General features: G+C 36.3%; 1 protein-coding gene and 1 pseudogene across 2 annotated transcripts in view; both read right to left on the bottom strand.

Annotated features, from left to right (window-relative positions):
• The window catches only part of GRID2 (glutamate ionotropic receptor delta type subunit 2), a 1,434,457-nt gene that overhangs the window by 521,777 nt on the left and 888,372 nt on the right, over window positions 1-24,308 (bottom strand). For both annotated transcript variants that reach the window (XM_019829242.2, XM_045056096.1), the window contains exon 8: window positions 7,962-8,081. In XM_019829242.2, the coding sequence (XP_019684801.1) occupies window positions 7,962-8,081 (120 nt within the window). The remainder of the gene's footprint in view (window positions 1-7,961; window positions 8,082-24,308) is intronic.
• LOC123384718 lies at window positions 17,684-24,203 on the bottom strand (annotated as a pseudogene).

Here is a 24,308-nt window from a genome sequence, read left to right on the forward strand (position 1 = left end):
ACAACAATGTAAAAGGTGCTATAAACATTATGGTCCCTTTTACATAAAATCTATGTAATGCCAGTGCACTGGGTGTTTCAATCCAATTTAGGAGTTGGAGCAAGGAAATATAAATAATTACAGGAGTGGTCTAATATTATTAAGAATAAATTAGACATAATATGAAGTATTTGATTTGTTGTCAACCGAACGGCATAGATGACACATTATGTAGACTTTGAATTCAGAGTGGGGTGAAGCAACTCCATTGATCTTGTAACTATATTGACCTTGGAAGGCTAAATGAAGCCCACTCCTGCCATCCTCACATCCATGACTTTTTGAGCATCTGGAACCCATTCAAACCTTTGAATCAAGAATTTGGATGTCTCCTCAAACACAACTTCCTGGCTCTGAAGGTCTTTCATTTAATGCAAATCAACACACAGCCTCTTCAGACTTACTGAGGGCTCTGTTATTTCAAGCTATACTTTCTGCCTGTTGTTGAGACTCCTCCTGTGCATGTCCATGTTGGATTTCATGATTTGCCTCTTCAGCCATCACCCTGTCAATATCTTTACCCTCAAGGCCTCATTGTATTGCTATCAAAAACAACAAACAAAACAAAAACAATCTGATGAAATCTCAATCTTACATTACTTCAAATACACTCTGTCAACCAAATACTGTTGGGCAAAAATATATAACCATGTAGGTTAGTGCTGCAATGAAATCTGTAACCCCCAGAGCCAACAGAGCTTTTCAGCTACATTGCTGACTCCCCTCTATTTCTTGAAACAAACACTTTCTTCTTAGCTGCTATTATGATGGGAGTACTTCTTGCTTGCATTCACACCATCTTTCCTATTCTCTACCTCCATCACTCTGGAAAACAATGTCCTCCATGCCTAAAATTAAGCACTCCATCTAAATGGATCCAATCCTCTCTCTTTCTCCCAGATCACTTTCTTTTTCAACGATCACCTTTCATTTCTTTATCTTCTTTTTCTTCCTCTCTACTGGCTTAATCTAAACATTTAAACATACACAAATCTCTTACATTCTGAAAGTTTGCCCCCTCAACTTCATGCAGCCATTTAATGGCCACCGTCATAGCCAAATGGGTGGGCTAATACGATACTTACATTTACTTCCTTTGCTCATCACCTTCCTTTTTACTTTCAGACCTGTTTTTTCAACATATGGCATTACAACTCCACTGACATGTCCTTTAAAGTGACAATAAATTGCAATCTTTTTTGAGGTAAAAGGCAAGTTATGGATGTGTCACATCACTAACTCATACAGGTTGCCCCTACTTAAGAGTTTAGTGACACACCTGAGGTCACTGGGTTTTAAGTAGCACAATAATTTGAATAGCCTGACATTAGCAGCCTCATTTCTAGCCCATTTGCTTTACTGTCTCTCCTCAGTTACTAATGAACCTTGAGTTCCTAAATCCAATGGATTCTCTTCAGCCTTTATGCTACTGCTTTCTGCTACAATGCTGGCCCCTCCTATTTCTTTAAACAAACTCTTCTTAGCTGCTATAATGATACGAATGCCATAATTACCATCCTTGTGAATGCATACATATCTAATTATTAAATTGGGATAAGTGTTTATGTAAAACAGGGAAGTATTAGGGTTATAAGTCTTTAGGAAAGTTAATCATAACACTACATGAAATAGTTTACACAAAAGATATTGGAAGAAAGAAGAAATCGGGTGCAAAATGATTACGCCTAAACGTGGTGGTAATTATTGGGAGTAGAGTGGAAGGAAAACACCTAAGGGTTTGGAAGGAATTAAGTAATACTTGCATGAAGAGCCACCAAATATACAAAATAATAGAATGTACAAAACAGTAGACTTAAAGGTAAATGTGTTAGTAAATAGTTTTCATATAAATACATGAAATGCTCTGAATTTTAGGAATGAAAGCCAAATTAGTGTCAAATAATTAATTATATACTTCTAATAAGAATTATGTATGGAACAAAAGGATGCAGAAAAGTTTAAAGTAAAAGGATAGTAAAAATAAATGCCATCCAAATAGTAATGGAAAGAAAGTCGATTTAGCTCTATTAACAGTAGACAAGATATTTTTTAGGGAAGAAAGCATTAATGCAAGTGCAAGTCTTCATAATATTAAAAAACTTTTATCTATTTATTTATTAATGTTTATTTTTGAGAGAGAGAGAAAGAGAGAGAGAGAGAGAGAGAGAGAGAGAGAATATGAGCAGGAATGGGCAGAGAGAGAGGGAGACACAGATCTGAAGCAGGCTCCAGGCTCTGAGCTGTCAGCACAAAGCCTGACTCAGGCTTGAACTCACAAATTGTGTGATCATGACCTCAGCTGAAGTCGGACGCTTAAATGACTGATCCACCCAGGTGCCCCTATAATAATTTTTAAAATGCTAATTACTACAAAAGCTTCAAAAATGAAAATAAGTTCAGATCCTGAAATGCTTCATATATTTAAAAAGATATTAGCAATTTTATGCTAATGTATAGAAAAAATAAAATATCATAAAAATAAAACTTTTTGAGTTGACAAAAATTAGAAAACTGGACTTTTATTTTTTATTTATCATGGAAAGTAGAATCAGTCATTTAAAAAAAATCCCACAAAGAAAATTCTAGGCCCAGTTGGCTTCATTACGATGACCTATCATCTATGTACTATTCTTCCAATACTACATAACTCATAGAGAATAGAAAAAGAGGAAACCCTCTTCACCACATTTTATGAGGGCAATATAACCTTAGTATCAAAATTCATGTGATATATGACATCAACAAAAGAAAGGATAAAAAACATGATCATTTCAATAGGTGCAGAAATGGCATTTGACAAAGTACAACATCCATTCATGATAAAACTCCCAATAAAGTAGGTTTAGAAGGAACATAACTCAACATAATAAAGGACATATACGAAAAACTCACAGCTAACATCATCCTCAATAGGGAAAAACTGAGAGCTTTTCCTCTATGGTCAGGAACAAGACAGGGATGTTCACTCTCACCACTGTTATTTAGTAGTACTGGAAGTCTTACCCACAGCAATAAGACAACAAAAAGAAATAAAAGGCATCTAAGTCACTGAGGAAGAAGTTAACTTTCACTGTTTGCAGAAAACAGTTTGCTGTTTCACTGTTTGCTGATACTCTATATAGAAAACCCAAAAGATTGTACCAAAAAAAACCTGCTAGAACTGATAAAAGAATTCAGTAAATCTCAGTATACAAAAGTCAGTGTACAGAAATCTTAAATATAGAAATCTGCATTTCTATACACCAATAATGAAACAGCAGAAAGAGAAATTAAGGAATCGCTCCCATTAACAACTGTACCCAAAACAATAAGATACCTAGGAATAAACCGAACCAGGTGAAAGACCTGTAATATGAAAAGTATAAAACACTGATGAAAGAAATTAAAAATGACACAAAGAAATTGAAAAACATTCCATGCTCATGGATTGGAAGAATAAATAATGTAAAAATGTTTATACTACCCAGGGGCACCTGGGTGGCTCAGTGGGTTAAACGTGTGACTCTTGATTTTGGCTAAAGTCATGATTTCAAAGTTCACGAGATCAAACCCTTCATTGGAATTCTCTCTTTCCTCTCTCTCTGCCCCTCCCCCTGTTTACACGCACACCCCTCAAAAATAAATAAACATTTAAAAATTGTCTCTACTCCCCAAAACAATCTACATATATAATTCAATCCCTATCAAGATACCAATAGCATGTTTCACAGACCTGGAACAGATAATCCTAAAATTTGTATGGAACCACAAAAGACCCCTAATAGTCAAAGAAACTTTGAAAAAGAAAAGCAAAGCTCGATGAATCACAATTTCAGACTCTGAATTAAATTATAAAGTTGTAGTGGTGAAAACAGTGTAGTATCAGCACTAAATAGACACACAGATCAATGAAACACTTAGAAACGAACCCACAACTATATGGCCAATTAATCTTTGACAAAGCGGGAAAGAATGATCATATCCAATGGGAAAAAGACAGTCTCTTCAACAAATGGTGTTGCGAAAACTGGACAGCAATATACAAAAGAATGAAACTAGATCACTTTCTTACACCATACACAAAAGTAAATTCAGAATGGATTAAAGACCTAAATGTGAGACTTGAAACCATAAAAATCTTAGAGGAAAAAATAGGCAGTAATGGATTTGATACTCACTGGAGCAACTTCTTTCTAGATATATCTTCTCAGGTAAAGGAAATGAAAGCAAAAATAAACTATTGGGACCTCATCAAAACAAAAATTTTCACAATGAAGGAAACAATCAAAAACACTAAAAGGCAACCTATGGAATGGAGGAAGATATTTGCAAATGATATTATCTGATAAAGAGTTAGTATCCAAAATATTTAAAGAACTTCAAAATCTCAACACCCAAAAAACAAATAATCCAATTAAAACATGGGGAGAAGACATGAGTAGACATTTTTCCAAAGAAGACATATAAATGGCTAACAGACACATTAAAAGATGCTCAACATCATTCATCATCAGAGAAATACAAATCAAAACTACAATGAGACATCAGCTCACACCTGTCAGAATGGCTAAAATCAACAACACAAGAAATAACAGGTGATGGAGGGCATGTGGAGAAAAGGGAACCCTCTTGTACTATTGGTGGGAATGCAAACTGGTATAGTGATTCTGGAAAACAGTATGGAAATTCCTCAAGAAGTTAAAAATAGAACTACCCTATGATATAGCAATCACACTAATAAGTATTTACCCAAAGGATACAAAAATATTAATTCAAAGGGGCACATGCACTTCAACGTTTATAGCAGCATTATCTACAGTAGCCAAATTATTGAAAGAGCCCAAATGTCCATTGACTGATGAATGGATAAAGAAGAGGTGATATATATACATACTGGAATATTACTCAGCCATCAGAAAGAATGGAATCCTGCCATTTGCAGTGACGTGAATGGAGCTAGAGTGTATTATGCTAAGTGAAATAAATCAGAGAAAGACAAATACCATATGATTTCACTCACATGAGGAACGTAAGAAACAAAACAGATGAACATATGGGGAGGAAAAAAAAAGAGAGAGGGAGGCAAACTATAAGAGATTCTTAAATACAGAGAACAAACTGATGGTTGTTGGGGGGGAGGTGGGTGGGGGGATGGGCTAGATGGGTGATGGGTACCAAGGAGGGAACTTGTTCTAATGAGCATTGGGTGTTATGTGTAAGTGATGACTCATTAAATTCTCCTGAAACAAAAATTACACTATATGTTAACTAACTAGAATTTAAATAAAAACTTGAAACAAACATAAAAAAAGAATTAACATACTCCAAATCAATGATAAATTAATCACACTGCTGTTGAATGCAAGGGGTCATGAAAGAAATGAATTCCAAATTTATTTAAGGTGTACCTTTGTAAGTGTTGGTAGTTAGGAGAGAAGGCTTTGGCAACTAAGAGCTGACTTCCAGCTGCCAGTGCAAAAGTAAAAGTCCCTAGTAGGGAGGGTGGATATTGATAGAGAATAATGGCACTGGGGTTGATGGGCAAGAGGATTTTCTTTTTCTTTTCTTGCTAGGAGATGGGAAAAGAGTCAACTTTACCATCGCAGGGGCTACTTGCCCCAGGGTCTTCAGGGAAATACTCTTTTTTCAAGTTTTTATTTAAACTCCAGTTAGTTTACAGGGTAATATTAGTTTCAGGTGGAGAATTTAGTGATTCACCACTTACATACGACACCCAGTGCTCATCACAACAAATGCCCTCCTTAATTTCCATGACTTATTTAACCCTTCCCCCACCTACCTCCAATCCAGGAACCCTCAGTTTGTTCTCTAGAGTTAAGAGACTGTGAAAATAAATGGAATTTAAGTAACCACTTAAATATATATATTTATAGCTCCTAGAATCAATTATAAAAACAAAAGACAACCCAAAGGAACAGGTACAAAGAACTTGAACAGGCAATTAATTCTAAAAGAAAGCTGAAGTGCCAAAAAGTATAAGAAAATATACAGAGCCTTTATATAATCACTGAAACAAAAATTGAAACCATGAAGATACATCATTATATACCAAACAACTTAATAAAAATTGAAGTCTAATGAAACCAAAATTTGGTGAGAAGACAGGGCCACGAGAAATCATTGCATTGCTGATGTTATGAAAATTAGCAAATCTCTAGGAAAATGGGTTTGAGGTTATACAGTAAAATTCAAGATATGCTTTCATATATGTGTATACATATATATAGAGAGAGATAGATGTGTATATATATATGTGTGTGTGTATATATATATGTGTATATATATAGATGTGTGTGTATATATATATATAGATGTGTGTATAGATATATAGATATATACATATTTATGTAGGCTCTAAGCCAAGCTTGGAGCCCAATACAGAGCTTGAACTCACAACCCTAAGATCAAGACCTGAGCTAAGATCAAGAGTTGGATGCTCAACAGACTGAGCCACCCATGTGCCCCAATATGCTTCCTTGTATTAAGAAATTCTACTCCAAACCCACAGAAATATACGCACAAGTTCTAGAGTATATATCCAAGATATATGTCTAAGAATATTATAACAGCTTTGCTTGTAATAATCTAAAAATGGATAGACACCCACAGTTGATTGTGACACATTCACGTGGTAGAAAACAATACAGCAATATAGAAATAAACTACAACTACATGTAATGACAAAAATGAATAACACAAACAGAATGTTGAACATAAGAAGCAAGAAAAGAGAATATATGCAATATTGAGTCCATTCATAAACTGAAAAATTGGCAAAATTCAATTATGTTATTTAAGGATGCACATAGTGATAAAACTATATTTAAAATGTAAAGAAATGAGTATCATAAAATTCAGACTGATGGTTATACTGGTGAGAAGAGGGGTCAGGGATGTATCAGGGAGAAGTCTGTGGGGGTGTTTAGGATGCTTGATATGTTATAGTTCTTGACCATAGTAGTGGTGTTTCCTTTAAAATAATTCAATAAACTCTCATTGTGTTTTACGCAGTTTTTATGTCTCCTACATTTCACTATGAAACAATAATTAAAAACACATTAGCGTAGTTTCTACTACTCTCTAGCATAAGTTTTCTGGCAAATTTTTACTGTGGATTAGAATATAACTCCTAACTTTGTTTTGTCTATATTTCTGTGCAGCCTGCATGTCAGCACTGGAGAGAAACACCTACGGAAGAACCTCTTATTCTCAATTCAGCCACCTTTATACAGTTAGAAATTTACAGTTGTGAGCTCTGGAAGTGCACTCAATCATCTTAGATTTTTTCCTACCAAAAATATATAAAAAATGGCAAATCCCAACTATAGACAAGTAATTTCTACAGGGCCTTTTATATTTGTCCTTGAGAAAGCTATTGTACCAGTAGTTCATAAAACATCCCTTATTATCACTCACCTTCTTACATGTGGTCTGTGGTACAGAACAAGAGCGAATTTCCTACAAATCATTTTCTACTTATTACATGACAAGGATAGAATTTGAATTCCTGTAATGTCACTTTTTAGAGTAGACTTTCCTCTTACTATATGAAATTTATCAAAGCTCTCATTCTGATTTTGTGCATGTTACAAGTTAAAAACCAAGAAGATATGCATTCTATAAATATTAAATCCACTATTTTATAAAAATTATTATAATGAATAGAAGATGATGCTAGTTCCCTAGGAAACCATTAGATTACTTTTTTTCCTTTAATCATTCTAGGCCATAAATGGAATGTATTGCTTAATACTTCTGATAAGTATTTAACGTCATTTAAATGCGTAATTCTCCCCTTCCCCTTCTCTGTCAAACTACAATATGAACTTTAATACCTACTGTAACCATATTGCATGGAGTAAAATCAAACAAAATTATAGCTGCTTTAGGAAAAAAAAATTTATCAATGTGTCTAGTCTTACTTTGCGAACACCTCGGCCAAGCTCTTCTCCATAGTTTGTTCCAAGAATTTCAAAGTGGACATTGGGATTTCCTCCATTATCTCCAAATTCTAGCTCTCCAGTCAACCCACTGACTCCACCCTAAAGGAGAGAAAAGATACTGATGTAAGATTTCAGAAGAAGTAAAATAATAACAACAACAACAATACTAATAATGAGGAAGAGGGGTGGAAAAGAAGGAGAAAAAGTAGCTGTAGGAACACTATTTCTATCTATAAAATCAATATATCAAGCACGCAATTATTAACAGGCTTTTTAAAAATAGGTGCACATAATAAATAGGGGAGCAACTGAAAGGTAACCTCAGGAATAACTTAATCCAATCTCATCCACATTATAAACAAGGGAATTTAGATCTAAAGAGTGAACTGACTACTCAAAATGACACCATGTTAGAACTGAGACTAAATTCTGGGGTTGGATTTTTGCCACCATATCTTATGAAATGCACAGATTCATTAGTCAGAAAACAAGATGCTTCTGGAGAGCATAAAATGTACTCTGGAGATAAGTTTTGACAATATTCTTTCTCTAGCACAATTCTATTCTAATTTGATCTAAAATTGTATCTGGGAATCTTAAAAGCCATGGTTTCTAACTGATTGGAGACATTTTTTTTTCTTCTTTAAATATCTTTTCCAAATTAAAAAAAAATTAAAAAGCTAAATTAGGCTTGAAATCTGTTTTTGCTCTTAAATAGTAATGCTGGCTGTTGAGATTCATTGGGAATTTCCAAACTTCATCTTTCATTCCACGTGACAGATGTTCATTTCCCCAACAGATGGCAATGTAGGTCATACTTCTCTCATTCTTGTTTACCACTCTTCTCAGTTTAGTTTATATGCCTTCACATTATTTAGAACTTTACAAATGAAAATCATATTCCAAATCACTCCTATACTAAAGCATTTTAACTTAGAATTTTAGCCTGATAATCACATTTATTTGGAAAAAATTATCTGTTTGAAAATTGCTTCAATTATCACCTCTCTGATGCTGATACTTAAGTACATCTCATTTGCCATATCTTCTAACTCAACTTCCAGTCTTTTTTGGCAGGTTTTATGCTATTTGCTACAACTTCTATTTCATCTGTGTCTTGTAGGCCATCATATGACACTACATTCAAAACAGATGTTCAATAAACCTTTGTTTATTCATTAATTTCAGTATTCACTTCATTTTTGCCACAGCGATAATCAACAAAACTGATTCTCCACTATTATTTTTTAATTTTTTTAAAATGTTTTTATTTTATTTTTGAGAGAAGGAGAGAGACAGGGTACAAGCAGGGGAGGGGCAGAGAGAAAAGAAGACACAGAATCCGAATAGGCTCCAGGCTCTGAGCTGTCAGCATAGATAGAGCCCGATATGAGGCTTGAACCCAGGAACTGCAAAATCATGACGTGAGCCGAAGCCAGATGCTTAACTGTTTGAGCCAACCAGGCACCCCACCACTAGTATTTTTTAATAAGCCAGCTTCTCTTTTATTATCTAGTTTTATTAATAAAAATATGTTGGATTTGGTATGTCTATGCTCTTCTCATATATGATTATGTTAATACCATGGATTTGGGAGTCGGGCTTCCTAAATTTGATAAATGGTGGCAGAATCTACTTGTTAGTGAACCTTGCTAAGTCATTTAATTTCATCTATGCCCCAGTTTCTACATCTGTTAAATGGTAAAATAATAGTGCCTACCCCAGAAGATTATTATGTGTTTTATAAAACCATACCCATAAAGAATATAGAGAAGTGCTTGAAAAGTGGTAAGAATTTAATTGCTATCATCATCATCATCATCATCACCATCATGATTTCTACATGATTATTTCATTCTTTAATTTTAAAGACTTTCCAGTTCTTCCAGAAATTGTAGGCATACTCCTGATCTTTTTCAGCTAGTTTGCAACCCTAAGGTTTCAAAATTTCATTATATGCTTAAATCTTAACATGTTTTTGGGAATGGTTTTTGCAAATTTTGACTCAATTACATTTCACTGATTAGTAATTGGGGGAAAAAGTGTTAAAGCAACTGGTCTAAAATCCCATCCACTTCTTCTACTGTTACATGTGTTGAGGAGGTGAGTGGTGCAGGCCAGGGGGAGAAAAAAAAAAGAAAGGAGGTTGCCTTTGTCAACTAGACCTCCAGGTAGACACTAGTAATATTTAGTAGGAAAAAGAGTCAGTATCTATAAAAGTCCTTAGCAGGATGTCCTGTGTAGTAAATAAACTCAGTATCTGTTGAATAATTGCTTATGGCTGCCAGAAAAATGTCCTAAAGCTTTAAACTTTCTAGAGTAAAAATGGAGATATTTCATAGTGTAAATTATGTGGGGTAAACCAATAAAACTTTCCTTAAAGACAGAGTGTGCGTGTCCAATGTGGGAAGAAAGGATTTGGAGAGCCATGTAGAACACCCCACAATCTCTCTCCTCTGTGTCTCTTGACTGCCTGTATCTTTGATATGGGTAAATTAGTCCATTATTGCAAGCCAGGTTGATGCTATATGTTTACTAAGTAATAACATCTCAACTAACCAAATTATCACTTAAGAATTTAAAGACTGGGGTAAGTACAGTGGATCTTATTATCAGTGATATCTCTAAATGGCAAACACTGTAGGAGTCTGACTGACAAATATAACATATTTTTACACATAAGTTCAAACTGTTGGTTTTCAAAAATCTTATTAGAGTTTTTCTTGTCTTCTTTCACACATCTACCCCAATAATATCTCCTAATTAGACAAGAGTTTAAATTTCTGTCTTAGTACTTATTTCTAGGGAAAAGAACAAAAATATTATAACTCAGTATGATTGCTACATTGCAAAAATGCTATACTCCTGACATTTTTAGACTTTTGAGCACTAAACAGTCTAGCACTATATTACTATTACTCCCAATCAATAGTCACGTGGTCACTCTAGGCCAGTGTTTTTATCCCTAGTTTGTATCTGGTCCTGAGCAAGTTAGTCCACTTACATTGTATACATGGTACAAAACACACACACACACACACACACACACACACACACACACACAAACACACAAATCAAGGGACCTGCATTTAGTTAACTGTGGCCTCCACTTACCTTGTTCACCTTTTGACTCTGTAATTTATCTTCCTTATGTTCCATTCTTAATGAGATGTTAGCATGTGTAATCAGTAAAACCTTTCCTCATGAAGACATAAGGGATGCTTGAGAGGTTGGTATTTCAAGCAAATAAACCCTTTAATTGAAGCCCCTTGTTATCCGGCCCAAACTTAACCTTTCTGATTTTTTATTGCTTAAGTCTATTCCCATGCTTTTGAGCTTTTTATTTTTATTTTTTCATCTATCCTCAGATCAACTTTGAAAACTGAGCCTTGATAAAAATATGTGCTGGCCAGGTGGTAATGAGCAGTCATTATCTTTGTACACGCACAGTTGCATTTTTTATCTCTTTGGTGATGCAGCAGATTCTACACAGAAGAAACTCATGGGACACTGATAGTATGAACAACACATACAAGTAATTTCTACATGTCCTTTAACTGGACAGTAAAAATTGCTGCCAGTGTAAACCTTTTTTAAAATATCAAGTGAAACTGGTCTGGATTTCATCCTACCCAATCTTTATAGAAATACCAGTGGGTATCAAATATAGAAAGGAGAAAGGAAGAAAAATAAAATAAGGAGAATCAAAAGTTGGGAATAATTTACCACTGGATCACTGGTTGCTCAAAAGGCAATAGTTTGTTGTTCTCCTATAGATAGGGTATGCTGGGAAAAAAAAGAAGAAGAAAAAAATATTTGCTAAGAATTTATGTGTCTCTATTACGAAGCTGAAAGAATTTTCCCTATGCTTGAACTGCACGGTAACTTAGAGATACTTTTGGAGGATCATCTGGAACATCAAATATTTATGATACTCATCTGATTTCCTTATACATATTTCTAGATTCCTTAGAATGTGCAGACATGTTTGGTAAACAAGAACACCCTGTAAATAAACAGGAGTCCAAAAAGGCAGAGAACACACTGAAAGATGCCAGACACAATGCTGTGCCCTGGTGCCCTCATGTCTCATAAGTTAATTTCAGAGAGAAAAATCCCTGACAGAAGGAAAATACTACATTTTTTACCCAGAAAAGAAACATAATGGTAGGTAAATACTACAATATAAGATGAAGAAAACCACAAAAAAATTAAAACGAAAAATAAAAACTTCTCTGGTGTGAAACGTTTAGGAAAATTTGAAGTTGCCATATAACATTTCTACGTGTATGTATGTGCGTATATGTGTACATATGTGTATTTACATATGTATACATTCAAATATTCATTCATAGTAGATACTTGGAGCAAACTGAGAGTAAACAGGATATTACTAGTAATCTGATCATGCTACCTTATCTTACAGGAAAAGAAACTGAAGTCCAGACCAGTTATTTGAGGAGCCTGAACTGAATCCTCTACCCTGTGCTTCATACCTTTTCCTCTAGACTATATAAACTGTGCGTCCAATGTAATGTATGTATATCACAGTGGACTTATATAAACTGTGTGTCCAATATAATGTATGTATATCATAGCGGACTGCTCAAAAAATCCACTATATTTTATACACTTCAAATGCCCTAAAGCCAGAGAATATATTGACAAGTCCACAAGAAGCCCTATTTTAAGGGCACATGCTGCATTTTAAAAGTTCTGGTGGCCAAAAATAAGTTTATTTGCACACGTTTTATAAAAAGGCCATATTATATTCCAAGTCAATACTGTTGCTGGTAAGTCAGATTATGATTTCCTAAATTATCTCTCTCTTCTCCAGGTTCGTAAATTCTATATGGCACACAAAAAACAAAGTAATATGTTTCCATTCCTCTACGTTTACAAATTAAATAACAACAATAACAACAAAATCTCCAACTTATTAGAGTTATTTTTCTCCAAGCCAGAGGCCTAGAATCTTCTTTTGTCCCCTCACATTTATGTTAAATCACCAAATCTTATTTCAATCACCTAAATCTCTCTCAAAGACATCTATTTCTATCCATCCCCATGACCATCGCCCTTAGTTTCCTTCGAGTTGGAGCACCAGCCTCTTTACTGGAGTTTTCTCATCCAGTCTGTATTGGTCCAGTGGTAGCTGCTTCGTCGATTCTCCACTTGGCAGCCACTGAGTGATATGATTTTGTCACTCCTGCTCCCATTTAATATACCTCAGTAGCTTAACCTTACCCCTTGAATAAAGTTTAGGAAATTTAACGTGGTTTTCCCTTCATGATCTTTCCCTGTCTACCTTATTTTAGCTAATGAGGAACCGTGTCCCTACTCTACATTTATTCTTACCCCAGTCTTATTCCAGGTGCTTAAATGTGCAAAGCACTCTTTCCTCCAATCCTGAGACAACTCTGTTGCCCTTCCATGAAACATTCTTCCTCCCCATTCCTGGAATACTCTCCTTTTCTTTTCTTGGCTAATAACTACTCATGTTACATGTTTCCACTTATCTGTCATTCTTATACCTAAGTAGGTCCTCCAGTCACATATTTCCAGAACAGTTGGTGTTTCCCCTTTTGTAGAATTGATCACACTCGTACTATTTTTAATACTTCTATTTTCCTTCCTTATTTTGTGATCTCACGGTACAGCATATGGTAGTGCTCAGTAAATATTTGTTGAATGAATACATTACCATATAAGAATTAGAATAAATTCAATATTTTTTCCATTTCAAAGAATACTTTTTTAAAAACGTTTATTTATTTTAAGACAAATGAGAGACAGACAGAGAGAGAGAGAAGAGAGAGAGAGAGAGAGGAGGGGCAGAGAGATAGAGAGAGAATCCCAAGTAAGCTCCATGCTGTCAGTGTGGAGCCTGATGCAGGGCACAATCTCACCAACAATGAGTCGTGAACAAAGCCGAAATCAAGAGTTGGCTGCTTTACCGCCTGAGTCACTCAGGTGCTTCAAGAATACTTTAGACATCGGGGCGCCTGGGTGGCGCAGTCGGTTAAGCGTCCGACTTCAGCCAGGTCACGATCTCGCGGTCTGTGAGTTCGAGCCCCGCGTCAGGCTCTGGGCTGATGGCTCAGAGCCTGGAGCCTGTTTCCGATTCTGTGTCTCCCTCTCTCTCTGCCCCTCTCCCGTTCATGCTCTGTCTCTCTCTGTCCCAAAAATAAATAAATGTTGAAAAAAAAATTAAAAAAAAGAGAATACTTTAGATATCAACGTGCATCAAGATCTCTTTTAGGGACACTTTTAGTGTGGAGCCTGCTTGGGATTCTCCCTCCCTCTCACTCTGCCCCTCCCTTGCTCACACATGTGCACTGTCTTTCTCAAAATCAATAAACTTAAAAAAAAAGATTTCTTTTAGATAGATTTGGTACCAATACAAGAAAATATATTGGTACTAAATGATTTTAGACAGTGACACAAGTGTTGATATGTTCTATTTTCTCACATTTCATATTTAAAAAAAATCACCATTAGGGCGCCTGGGTGGCTTAGCTGGTTAAGCGTCCAACTTCAGCCCAGCTCATGATCCCACAGCTTGTGGATTCGAGCCCTGCGTCAGACTCTGTGCTGACAGCTCAGAGCCTGGAACCTGCTTTGGATTCTGTGTCTCCCTCTCTCTCTGCCCCTTCCCCACTCATGCTCTGTCTGTCTGTGTCTCTCAAAAATGAATAAATGTTAAAAACAAAATTTTTAAAAATCACCATAAAGGATTTAGCAGAAATTGATCAATTATGCCAATGCAGAAGTATTTGATTTAAGGATCTATCAAATCTTGGTTGTCTTACTCATGTAGAACATACAGAAAATGTCAGTGCTTTTATATGTAATCACATATTTTGAGTGTAATATTTTTCTTAGTTTTTTTAATTAAGCAAATTTGAATTTTTGAAAAAAAATTTTAATATATAAGGCTTTTCTTTCTAAAACTCAGGTCTCATCTTTGTCATATCCATGTTCAAAAATTCTTTAGGGTCTTTTACTCACCTACAAAATAAATTCCTTTCCTCTATATCTTTCCAGTCTAGACTAGTCTCTCTATGCATTTTATCCACTCTGGTAAGTTAGTCAATTATTGTCACTGTTCACATGATTTATTCAAATAGATATGTCAGCTAGAGTGCTCCTACCACCTGACATGTCCTCTTCTCCATAGCTTTACGTATCTTACACCTGTTAATTTTCAAGTTCCCGTTAATATGCTACCAGTTTCATGAAAATTTTCTCATCTGTTTTCTGTGTTTTGGGTCGGGTTCCCAGGGAAATAGCTCTGAAATGATTTGCTTGTCTGCAGGAGGTTACCAGAAGTGCTCCTACGAAAAGCACTTGCAAAGGAGTACGAGAATAAGGGCCACAAAGGGAGAGGTGACACAGTGATGGAAATACAGCAACAGCTGAGGTGATGCCATGGCCAGTCTGTAGTAAAATAACTCTTCGATGTTATTCCACTTGGAGGCATGGAACTCAGACCATTGTGCAATGACCAGTCACTGGATGCATGCAATTCCAGGAAGGGAGTGGAACAGCTCCCTGCTGCCCAGAGCAGTTCCTGCACAGAGGCTAGGTGTCAGCCTTCCCAGGAAGGAGCACCTCAGCTGAGAAATGGGGGTCTGCACAGTACGCTCCAAGATTCCACGGGGTCCTATTTTTGCCATGCTTGGGGCCTTTTGTTGTCTCGCACCTTAGAGTACAGCTGTTTGCATAATAATGCCATATTCACTACTAGGCTCTAAATTCTTTTTTTGGATAATCACATAAAAGAGTTTGAATAATACATTCCACACTACAGACATTTGATAAATGTCTGTTAAAGGAGTGATAAATACATGAATGAACAGACTGTACTCTTGGAAGCTGAATCAACATTAAAAATAAGAAAAAATAGAAAATCATCGCCGTTTAATTTTAGAACAAGTCTGTAAATAAAAATACTCTGCCCACATTGCCTGAGTGTAATATTATCCCAGAGCCTAAGGAAGGTGGTATATTTGTATGGATTAAACTGGTTTCTAAATGTCCCTGGTTTTCAAACTGTGTTTCTAAGAACCAGTTGTGGTGGGAGTCCACCTGGGGAGGTCCTCCCCACTCTCTTCCAGAGCTGCTCAGCTTTTGTTTTACTTATTATTTAGTTTAAAATGTTTGAAAGTTTTCTCTAGGATATATAACATCAACAAGTCTAAATTATACAACATGAAGACTCCTTACCAAAATATATATTCCAATTAAATGTAGCTTCTCATAATAAAGAATGCATATGTGTGCTAACAAACGTTTTGTCACAAGAGCTTTTAAAAATGCAGTCACTCATCAATTCAACTCCAAATTCAAGGCATTTGAAAAAGCCACATTGACAGACACTAAGATATTGTTAACATAATATTTGCACATGGTACTTACACCTTTGATTTCTTGGGGTGTGTGTTTTCTTTAGCCAAATGAATCTGACAGTAGTGAATAAAAGCTACCATTATGAACAAGAAAAAGGGTCAATGGTATGGTATACAGAACACAAGGCTGGAAGCCAAACAACTTGGTACTGAAACTAATTAGCTTTGTAAACAACCCTTAATAAGTCATTTAATTTTTCTGAGGTTCAGTTTTCTCCATCTTAAAATTGGGGAAGGGTTTATTTTATTTGACCTTGCTACTCTAAAATTGTAAGGGTTACTAATGAATTCTAAAAATTAAAAAAAAAAGGTAAAACAAAACGTATTGGAAAGGTACACTCTTTATCTAATTAAAAAAATATCTTTTCAGGGGTTCCTGGGTGGCTCAGAGCATCTGACTCTTGGTTTCGGATCAGGTCACAATCTCATGGTTTTTGAGTTTGACCCCCCGTGTTGGCCTCTGCGTTGGCAGCACAGAGCCTGCTTAGGATTCTCTCTCTCTCTCTCTCTTTCTCTCTCTTTTTCTCTCTCTCTTTCTCTCTGACCCTCCCCCACTCAACACTGTCTCTGTCTCTCTCAAAATTAATAAAAAACTTAAAAAAGAGTTAAATATATCTCTTCAAATACTACCTTTGATATATTTAATAGCAAAATACTTGTGGCATATTTATAAAACTAAGATTCTATTTACTATCAAAATTATGAAAGTTCAGAAGTGGAAGCTAAAGCAGTTAGCCAAGAAAAGTTTTATTTTATTATTTTTTAAATTATCTCTATAACTTACTTAGAAAAAAAAAGTTTTGCATATTACAATACAGTGGCAGACATTAACCTAGAACTCGATCATTTCCAATCATTAATTCCATAAGAACTAGCTTCTAGAAGGAATTATGTTTGACTGCTATAACAGGGAAAAAGGCTCTCGTTTAAACTCTTATCTCATATTACATAAATCCCTAGCATATGGATGCTTGCTATTAGAGAGTTTAGCAGAAAACCGAAACCAAAACCAAAAATACCAAACAAACCAACCAACCAACTGACCAACAAACAAAAAACACCCAGACTGCCATCTTCAAAAACACTAACATCCTGCTATCTGTATATATGTACAGATTAAAAGCCCTGGTGCTAAAAATGTCATGGCAAGAAAATAATTTCTACTGTGTATGTTGCAAATTGGCACCATGTTTTTACTCAAAATGTGTGTGTGTGGGGGGGTAATGAAAACATACACTTTATGAAAACACACTTTACTAAGAAAACGGAACCCAAGTTAAAACATTTTTATGGAGCCAGATAATGATCTTAATCTATTTCTGCTGATGGCTGCAGCGGCAGCTGATTGGCCTATATGCCAAACATATATGGATGCAAATGCAATGCCCAAGTGCAGACAAGCAGAACACACAGCACTATTCACAAACGATTCAGAGCAAGCAAACAGCTTTTCTAGTCACTGTCAAGACGTCATCATCAGACAAAGCACGAAGTGCTTCGTCAAACATATCTTTGGTAATTGCTATGTCAGAGTGCCCTTGAATATCTTCAAAAAGTTGTGAGTATTTTAGAGCTGATGTTCTTACATAAAATAAGTTTCTTCAGTGCTTCAGCTAACTCTTCTTTCCATTTAGGAGAGGTGGCACTCATTTCTGTAGTAAGAAGAGGTATGTCCACAGTGCCAATCCAGGGTTTCTGCTAAGTGAACTCATGAGTCCAGCTATCAAAAGTATACAGAAACCATTCCTCAGCTACTACCAATCTTCTGCATCCTCCTCAAGTCTACATAAGCCTGGATGAGAGCCTGACTGGATTCCTGGCTCAGCCAAGACACGACGGTTCTGTGAGCATAAGCAATGTAATTCTTCAGTGCCGCCATGTTTGTGAACCTCTTCTCCACTTGCTCCTTGCTCTGGTAGCACAGAGCCACACGGTGGTGAATCAGATCCTTGTCATAGGCTTCATCCTGCGGGTCCAGGATGAGGAAGATCAAATCAAACCTTGATAATAATACGTGAGGTAGCTGTATATTACCAATGGTTGTGTTTTTTAGAATTCCACTGAGACTCCATAGAATTTGCTGCTGCCAGGATAAGGGTGCATGCATCGAGCTGACCAATAATCCCAGCCTTTGCAATAGAGTCAGTCATCCCATGACTTTGTGCGATGCTGATCTTGTATTTTCATTTATCTTCACAAACTTATCAATACAGCAGATGCTACTGTCACTCAGGACAAAGGTACCAGTTTCAGGCCCACTTGCCTTATCTCAAAGTCATTCCATATATATATATATGTGTATATATATATATATATATATATATATATATATATATATATATACTGTTAGTTGGTCCCAGGAGACGGGGTTGTACACATGCAGAAGCTGGAACTTACTAGTCTTTGGGTCACCACACATCAGGATGTTGTTCTCAGCACAAAGTCTGACCATTCCCATGTGACTAAAATCTTTCCTTTTTCCAAGGAAAAGCTGAAGCAAGATTCCTCCCTTTTTAAATCCTCATGTTCTTACAAGCTTGGAGCTGAGGCGGAATCAAGGATCTCATAAATGCCTTCTTTTTTTGTAAAGTTCTTTGTGAAATTCCACATGCTTCTCTGAAAAAGTTTCTGTTCTATATCTTCATCTACTTCTTTATGCAAATGTTCTGCATCAATTTTCTGATAATAAATGTCATCAATGTGGATTTTGTAGACAGACTTCACATTACTCACTCTTGAATTGACTCAGTAAGTAACATTACAGATAGACGTCTGTAATGTTTACTTTGTCCCCAGGTTGAACCTTGCCAACAAGATCATTGTGAGCAAAAAGGATGGCAGTGTGAGGCATTTGCCTTGCAGGCATATTTTCAGGAGACTCTTGAAGTTTGATCATCTGCTTTCCTGAGAACACAGAGTGGTTATGGGTGAGCACTCACCCACATGGGGCTCAGTGATTAAGCCATGGTCCATCTCCACCAAGGCAGTGGAGGGGGGTGGTGCACACCTGGCATTGCAAGAAGGACTTCTGCATCTGGAAGCAGCTGGGACATCCTAATCAACATGCCACTCATGGTGATATACTGGTTAATGTCTTCAAGTTCAGGTTTCTCATGTAATTAGTCTTCCACACATTAAATCTGATGTTCTAAGATTGAGTAAGGTAACTGTCAAAGAAGATCTCATTGATAGCCATGCTAAAGTTGAGTGGCAGATGGGCTGTCTGTATAGATTTTTGCAAATGATTTCATTTGTTCACAGTTTACACTTTAAGATGACTCCTCAGATGATTATTTCGAGCATCTTTTCATGTGTCTTTTAGCCATTTGGATGTCTTCTTTGGAAAAAAATGTTTATTCATGTCTTCTGCCCCTTTCTTCACTAGATTATTTGTTTTTCAGGTGTTGAGTTTGGTAAGTTCTTCATAGATTTTGTATACTAGCCCTCTATCTGACATGTGATTTGCAAGTATCTTCTCCCATTCCATCGGTTGCCTTTTAGTTTTGTTGGTTGTTTCCTTTGCTGTGCAGAAGCTTTTATCTTGATGAAGTCCCAATAGTTCATTTTTACTTTTATTTCCCTTGTCCATGGAGATGTGTCAAGTTAGAAGTGGCTGAAGCCCAGGTCAATGAGGTTGTTGCCTGTTTTCTCTTCTAGGGTTTTGATGGTTTCCTGTCTCACATTTAGGTCTTTCATCCATTTGAATTTATTTTTGTGTATGGTGTTAAGAAAGTGGTCCAGTTTCATTCCTCTGCATGTTGCCATCCAGTTCTCCCAACCCCATTTGCTACAGAGACTGTCTTTTTTCCACTGGATACTCTTTCCTGCTTTGTCAAAGATTAGTTGACCATACATTTGTGGGTCCAAATCTGGGTTCTCAATTATATTCTATTGGTCTATGTGTCTGTTTTTGTGCGAATACCATGCTGTCTTGATGATTACAGCTTTGTAGTAGAGGCTAAAGTCTGGGATTGTGGTGTCTCCAGCTTTGGTTTTCTTTTTCAACATTACTTTGGTTATTAAGGGTATTCTGTGATTCCATACAAATTTTAGGATTGCTTGTTCTAGCTCTGAGAAGAATCCACATTGTGATACCATCTCACATGGGTCAAAGTGGCTAAAATTAACAATTCAGTAAACGAGAGATGTTGGTGAGGATGTGGAGAAAGGGGAACCCTCTTGCATTTTTGGTGGAAATGCAGACTGGTGCAGCCACTTTGGAAAATAGTGTGGAGGTTCCTTAAAAAATTAAAAATATAATTACCCTACAACCCAGCAACAGCACTGCTAGGAATGTATCAAAAAGATACAGGAATGTTGATTCATAGGGGTGCATGTATCCCAAGTTTACAGCAGTGCTATCAACAATAGCCAAATTATGGAAAGAGCCCAAATGTCCATCAACTGATGAATAAAGAAGATGTGTTTTATATGTGTGTGTGTGTGTGTGTGTATAATGCGTATATATGTGTATATATATATTATATATATATTATATATATATAATATATATATACACATATATACACACACAAAGGAATGCTACTCAGCAATAGAAAAGAATGAAATCCTGCCATTTGCAACAATGTGGATGGAACTTGAGGTAATTATGCTAAATGAAATAAGTCAGTCAGAGAAAGACAGATACCATGTTTTCACTCATGTGTGGAATTTGAGGAACTTAACAGAAGACCATGGGGGAGGGGAAAGAAAAAAATAGAAACAAAGAGGGAGGCAAACCATAAGAGGCTCTTAATAACAGAGAACAAACTGGGGGTTGGTGGGGGTGGGGGCAGGGAAAGGGGGTGATGGACATTGAGGAGGGCACTTGTTGGGATGAGCACTGGGTGTTGTATATACGTGATGAATCACAGAAATCTATTTCTAAAGCTAAGAACACACTGTATACACTGTATGTGAGCTAACTTGACAATATATCAGATATATAAAAATAACATGACTCCCCAGTTATATCAATATCCCTATCACTGCATGCAAAAAGGCCTAGCAATGTCTATGACAACATTTTCTTCTTTATCCAGACAGTCAATAAAATGTTGAAGAAAACCCCTTAAATTTTCTTTGCACATTGCCATATTTATGTATGTTGCTCAAATCACAAGTTTTTGGCCTAGAGACTGCTCACCAGCCACTGTATCTCTGTTGCTGGCTCATCCTGCAAATTCACCTACAAACACTTTCATGTACATCCCCACACCAGGTCTCTGCCTCCGATGTGCCACTAACATCACAGCTTAAGGTTCCCTCTTCCCAAGAGCTGGAAGTGCCACATGTGAGTGGTGAATTAGCATTAAAACTAAGATGAAGAATTGAAGAATGCATCAGATGGGAGCTGGAAAATACTGTGTCCTGCATGTCAGGGTTCTGCAGGTCAGCTCTAGGCCAGGTTGGTGTCAGTTGCATCTCTTCTGTAGAGGTTGAATCCTCACCTCTACGTCTCAGAGAAAGATAGGACCTGATATCGTCACCTCAAGCAGGGAAAAGTGGCCACCTCTGAAGTACACAGAGCTCTATGGTGTACCTGACAGCCCCCAAGAAAAGTTTTTTAAAAGTTCAAAAAATACATAAAATATTAGAATTAGGTGACAACATTAATTTTACTTGAGGATGGTATCAATGTCCACTTGACAAGACAAGAGAATAAACTACAAAGAAAGAGGTGAGAATTAGGACTCAAGTTTCAAGAGTTGATCAGCTTAATCGCCAAATATATCAGACATCAACCACTACCTTACATACCTACAATATGTAGTTTGAAAACATAATGGAAATAGATTATATTCATGATAGTGTCACATGTGCAGATACACATAATCAAAACTTCATAAAATTTTAAGAAAAATATAATGAAAATATGTATGAAGGACACTGTAAGTCTTTACTGAGGCCTATAAAAGATGACTATATGGATGGATACCATGTCCATGGATAGGTAGACCCAATATTTTACAAAAATATCATTTTCTCAAAAATAATCTAAAAATTCATATAAATAGCATGGCTTCAAGGCAACTGATAATACCTTGGAGAAATAAACATTTGAGAATTAGCCTCTTTTTTTTTTAAAGAAGAGAAATGTGGAAGTACCTATTCTATCAATTCATAAAATAAATTGTAAATCTTCAATTTATGGAAACCACTATCTCCCCCTGTATAAATGTTCTGGACATTTACAGTACTTATGTCAGCTGCATTGCTTTTTTATCTCTTTTGTCTCACCCCGTTAAAAAGAATAGAAATTATGGGGCGCCTGGGTGGCGCAGTTGGTTAAGCGTCCGACTTCAGCCAGGTCACAATCTGGCGGTCCGTGAGTTCGAGCCCCGCGTCAGGCTCTGGGCTGATGGCTCAGAGCCTGGAGCCTGTTTCCGATTCTGTGTCTCCCTCTCTCTCTGCCCCTCCCCCGTTCATGCTCTGTCTCTCTCTGTCCCAAAAATAAATAAACGTTGAAAAAAAAATTAAAAAAAAAAGAATAGAAATTAATTAAGGGACAGACCCTCATTCTTTCACTTCGTTGTCTCCATGCAGTAGCACAGAGGCTTTGTAAAGTATATACGGCATGCCTTTCATAGAGACACGCAGGGGTTATTTGAATGTAATTAAAATTTTTATTACTAGAATATTCCCACTGTAATAAGGAGCCTGACCTCATTTGTGATGTTTGGCTGCTGATTTCTTTCTAAGCTTTGGTCTCCCTTTCCCGTGTGGCTCCACATTTGGACAGGCTGATCAACAAAGCTCATCCCACAACTTTTTGTCTGATACCAGTTGGAAATTTAAGCCTTGAAAATCTCTAGCCCAAGTAAATGGGAACTTTCCCCAGTTCCTAGTCACTACCTGGGCCCAGCCCACTCCTGCTGCTTGGTCAAGCCAGCCTGGACATTCCTGAGCCCACTCTGCTCTCCTGGGAGTTCCTGTATGAGTAGTAATCTTTCTCTCAAAATTTTTTGGTATGTGGAGTATTATCAGCCTTGGCATCTGAAAGGGATGACCAGAACACTCATATGAGGCAAAGTTATGGAAAAAAAAACTCCATTTTTTTTAAGTCAATTTGAAATGTGGAACAAAAAATAATGAAACTGAGCATGTGACTCTTGCTTTTGGGGTCGTGAATTTAAGTCCCACGTTGGGCATAGAGTTTACTAAAAAAATAATGTAACTGAATATCTGCAATGACATATATCATTCAAACTTAGTCTTTAAATACACTGAATGGTTATATTTCTTTAAAAAGCATCATTAGGCTGAAAGCTCACCAGGACAAATATATAAATATTCCCCCCAAATAAATGTCATAATTGTCATATTATTGTTTTGATTATACATTTTCCAGCAGCAACATTTTATATATTGAACTGCTCCATAAGAACTACCTACATATTATGGTATCTTTATTTCCTTCCCACTAATACTTTCACTAAGTATCTCCTAAGCAACCTCCCAAACTATTATTCTGTCTTTGTGAGAAGGCTTCAGAAGAATGAATATATTCAAGTTCCTGCATCCTAGCCAAAGCCTGAACTAATAAATTGGCAGGATCAGAATCATGTTCAACAACTTCCCTTGGATTCATACCTGCCAAATCTCTACATGGACAGATAGGGAGATCTTGGCAACACCTTGAGTTTAGATTTGACTTATTCATATTTTAGTTGAAATATCTTACTCTGCCAATATATTCAATGCATTTGATTTTCAAGCACTTCTGCTGATAAGTGCCTAAATTCTCATTAAAGCGATTCTTTTTACAAAAAGGAAACATACCAAGAGAAAGATCCAGGCTATCCTCCATTTGCAACATTTCTTTCTTCCACTTCTGTATTTTTGTACTTCTAGTTCACTTCTAATGATAGATGTTTAGGTTTTTCTCTGGCTTTTCTAAATGCATTCACATTTC

This window comes from Felis catus, chromosome B1, assembly GCF_018350175.1.
Source record: "Felis catus isolate Fca126 chromosome B1, F.catus_Fca126_mat1.0, whole genome shotgun sequence".
NCBI lineage: Eukaryota > Metazoa > Chordata > Mammalia > Carnivora > Felidae > Felis > Felis catus.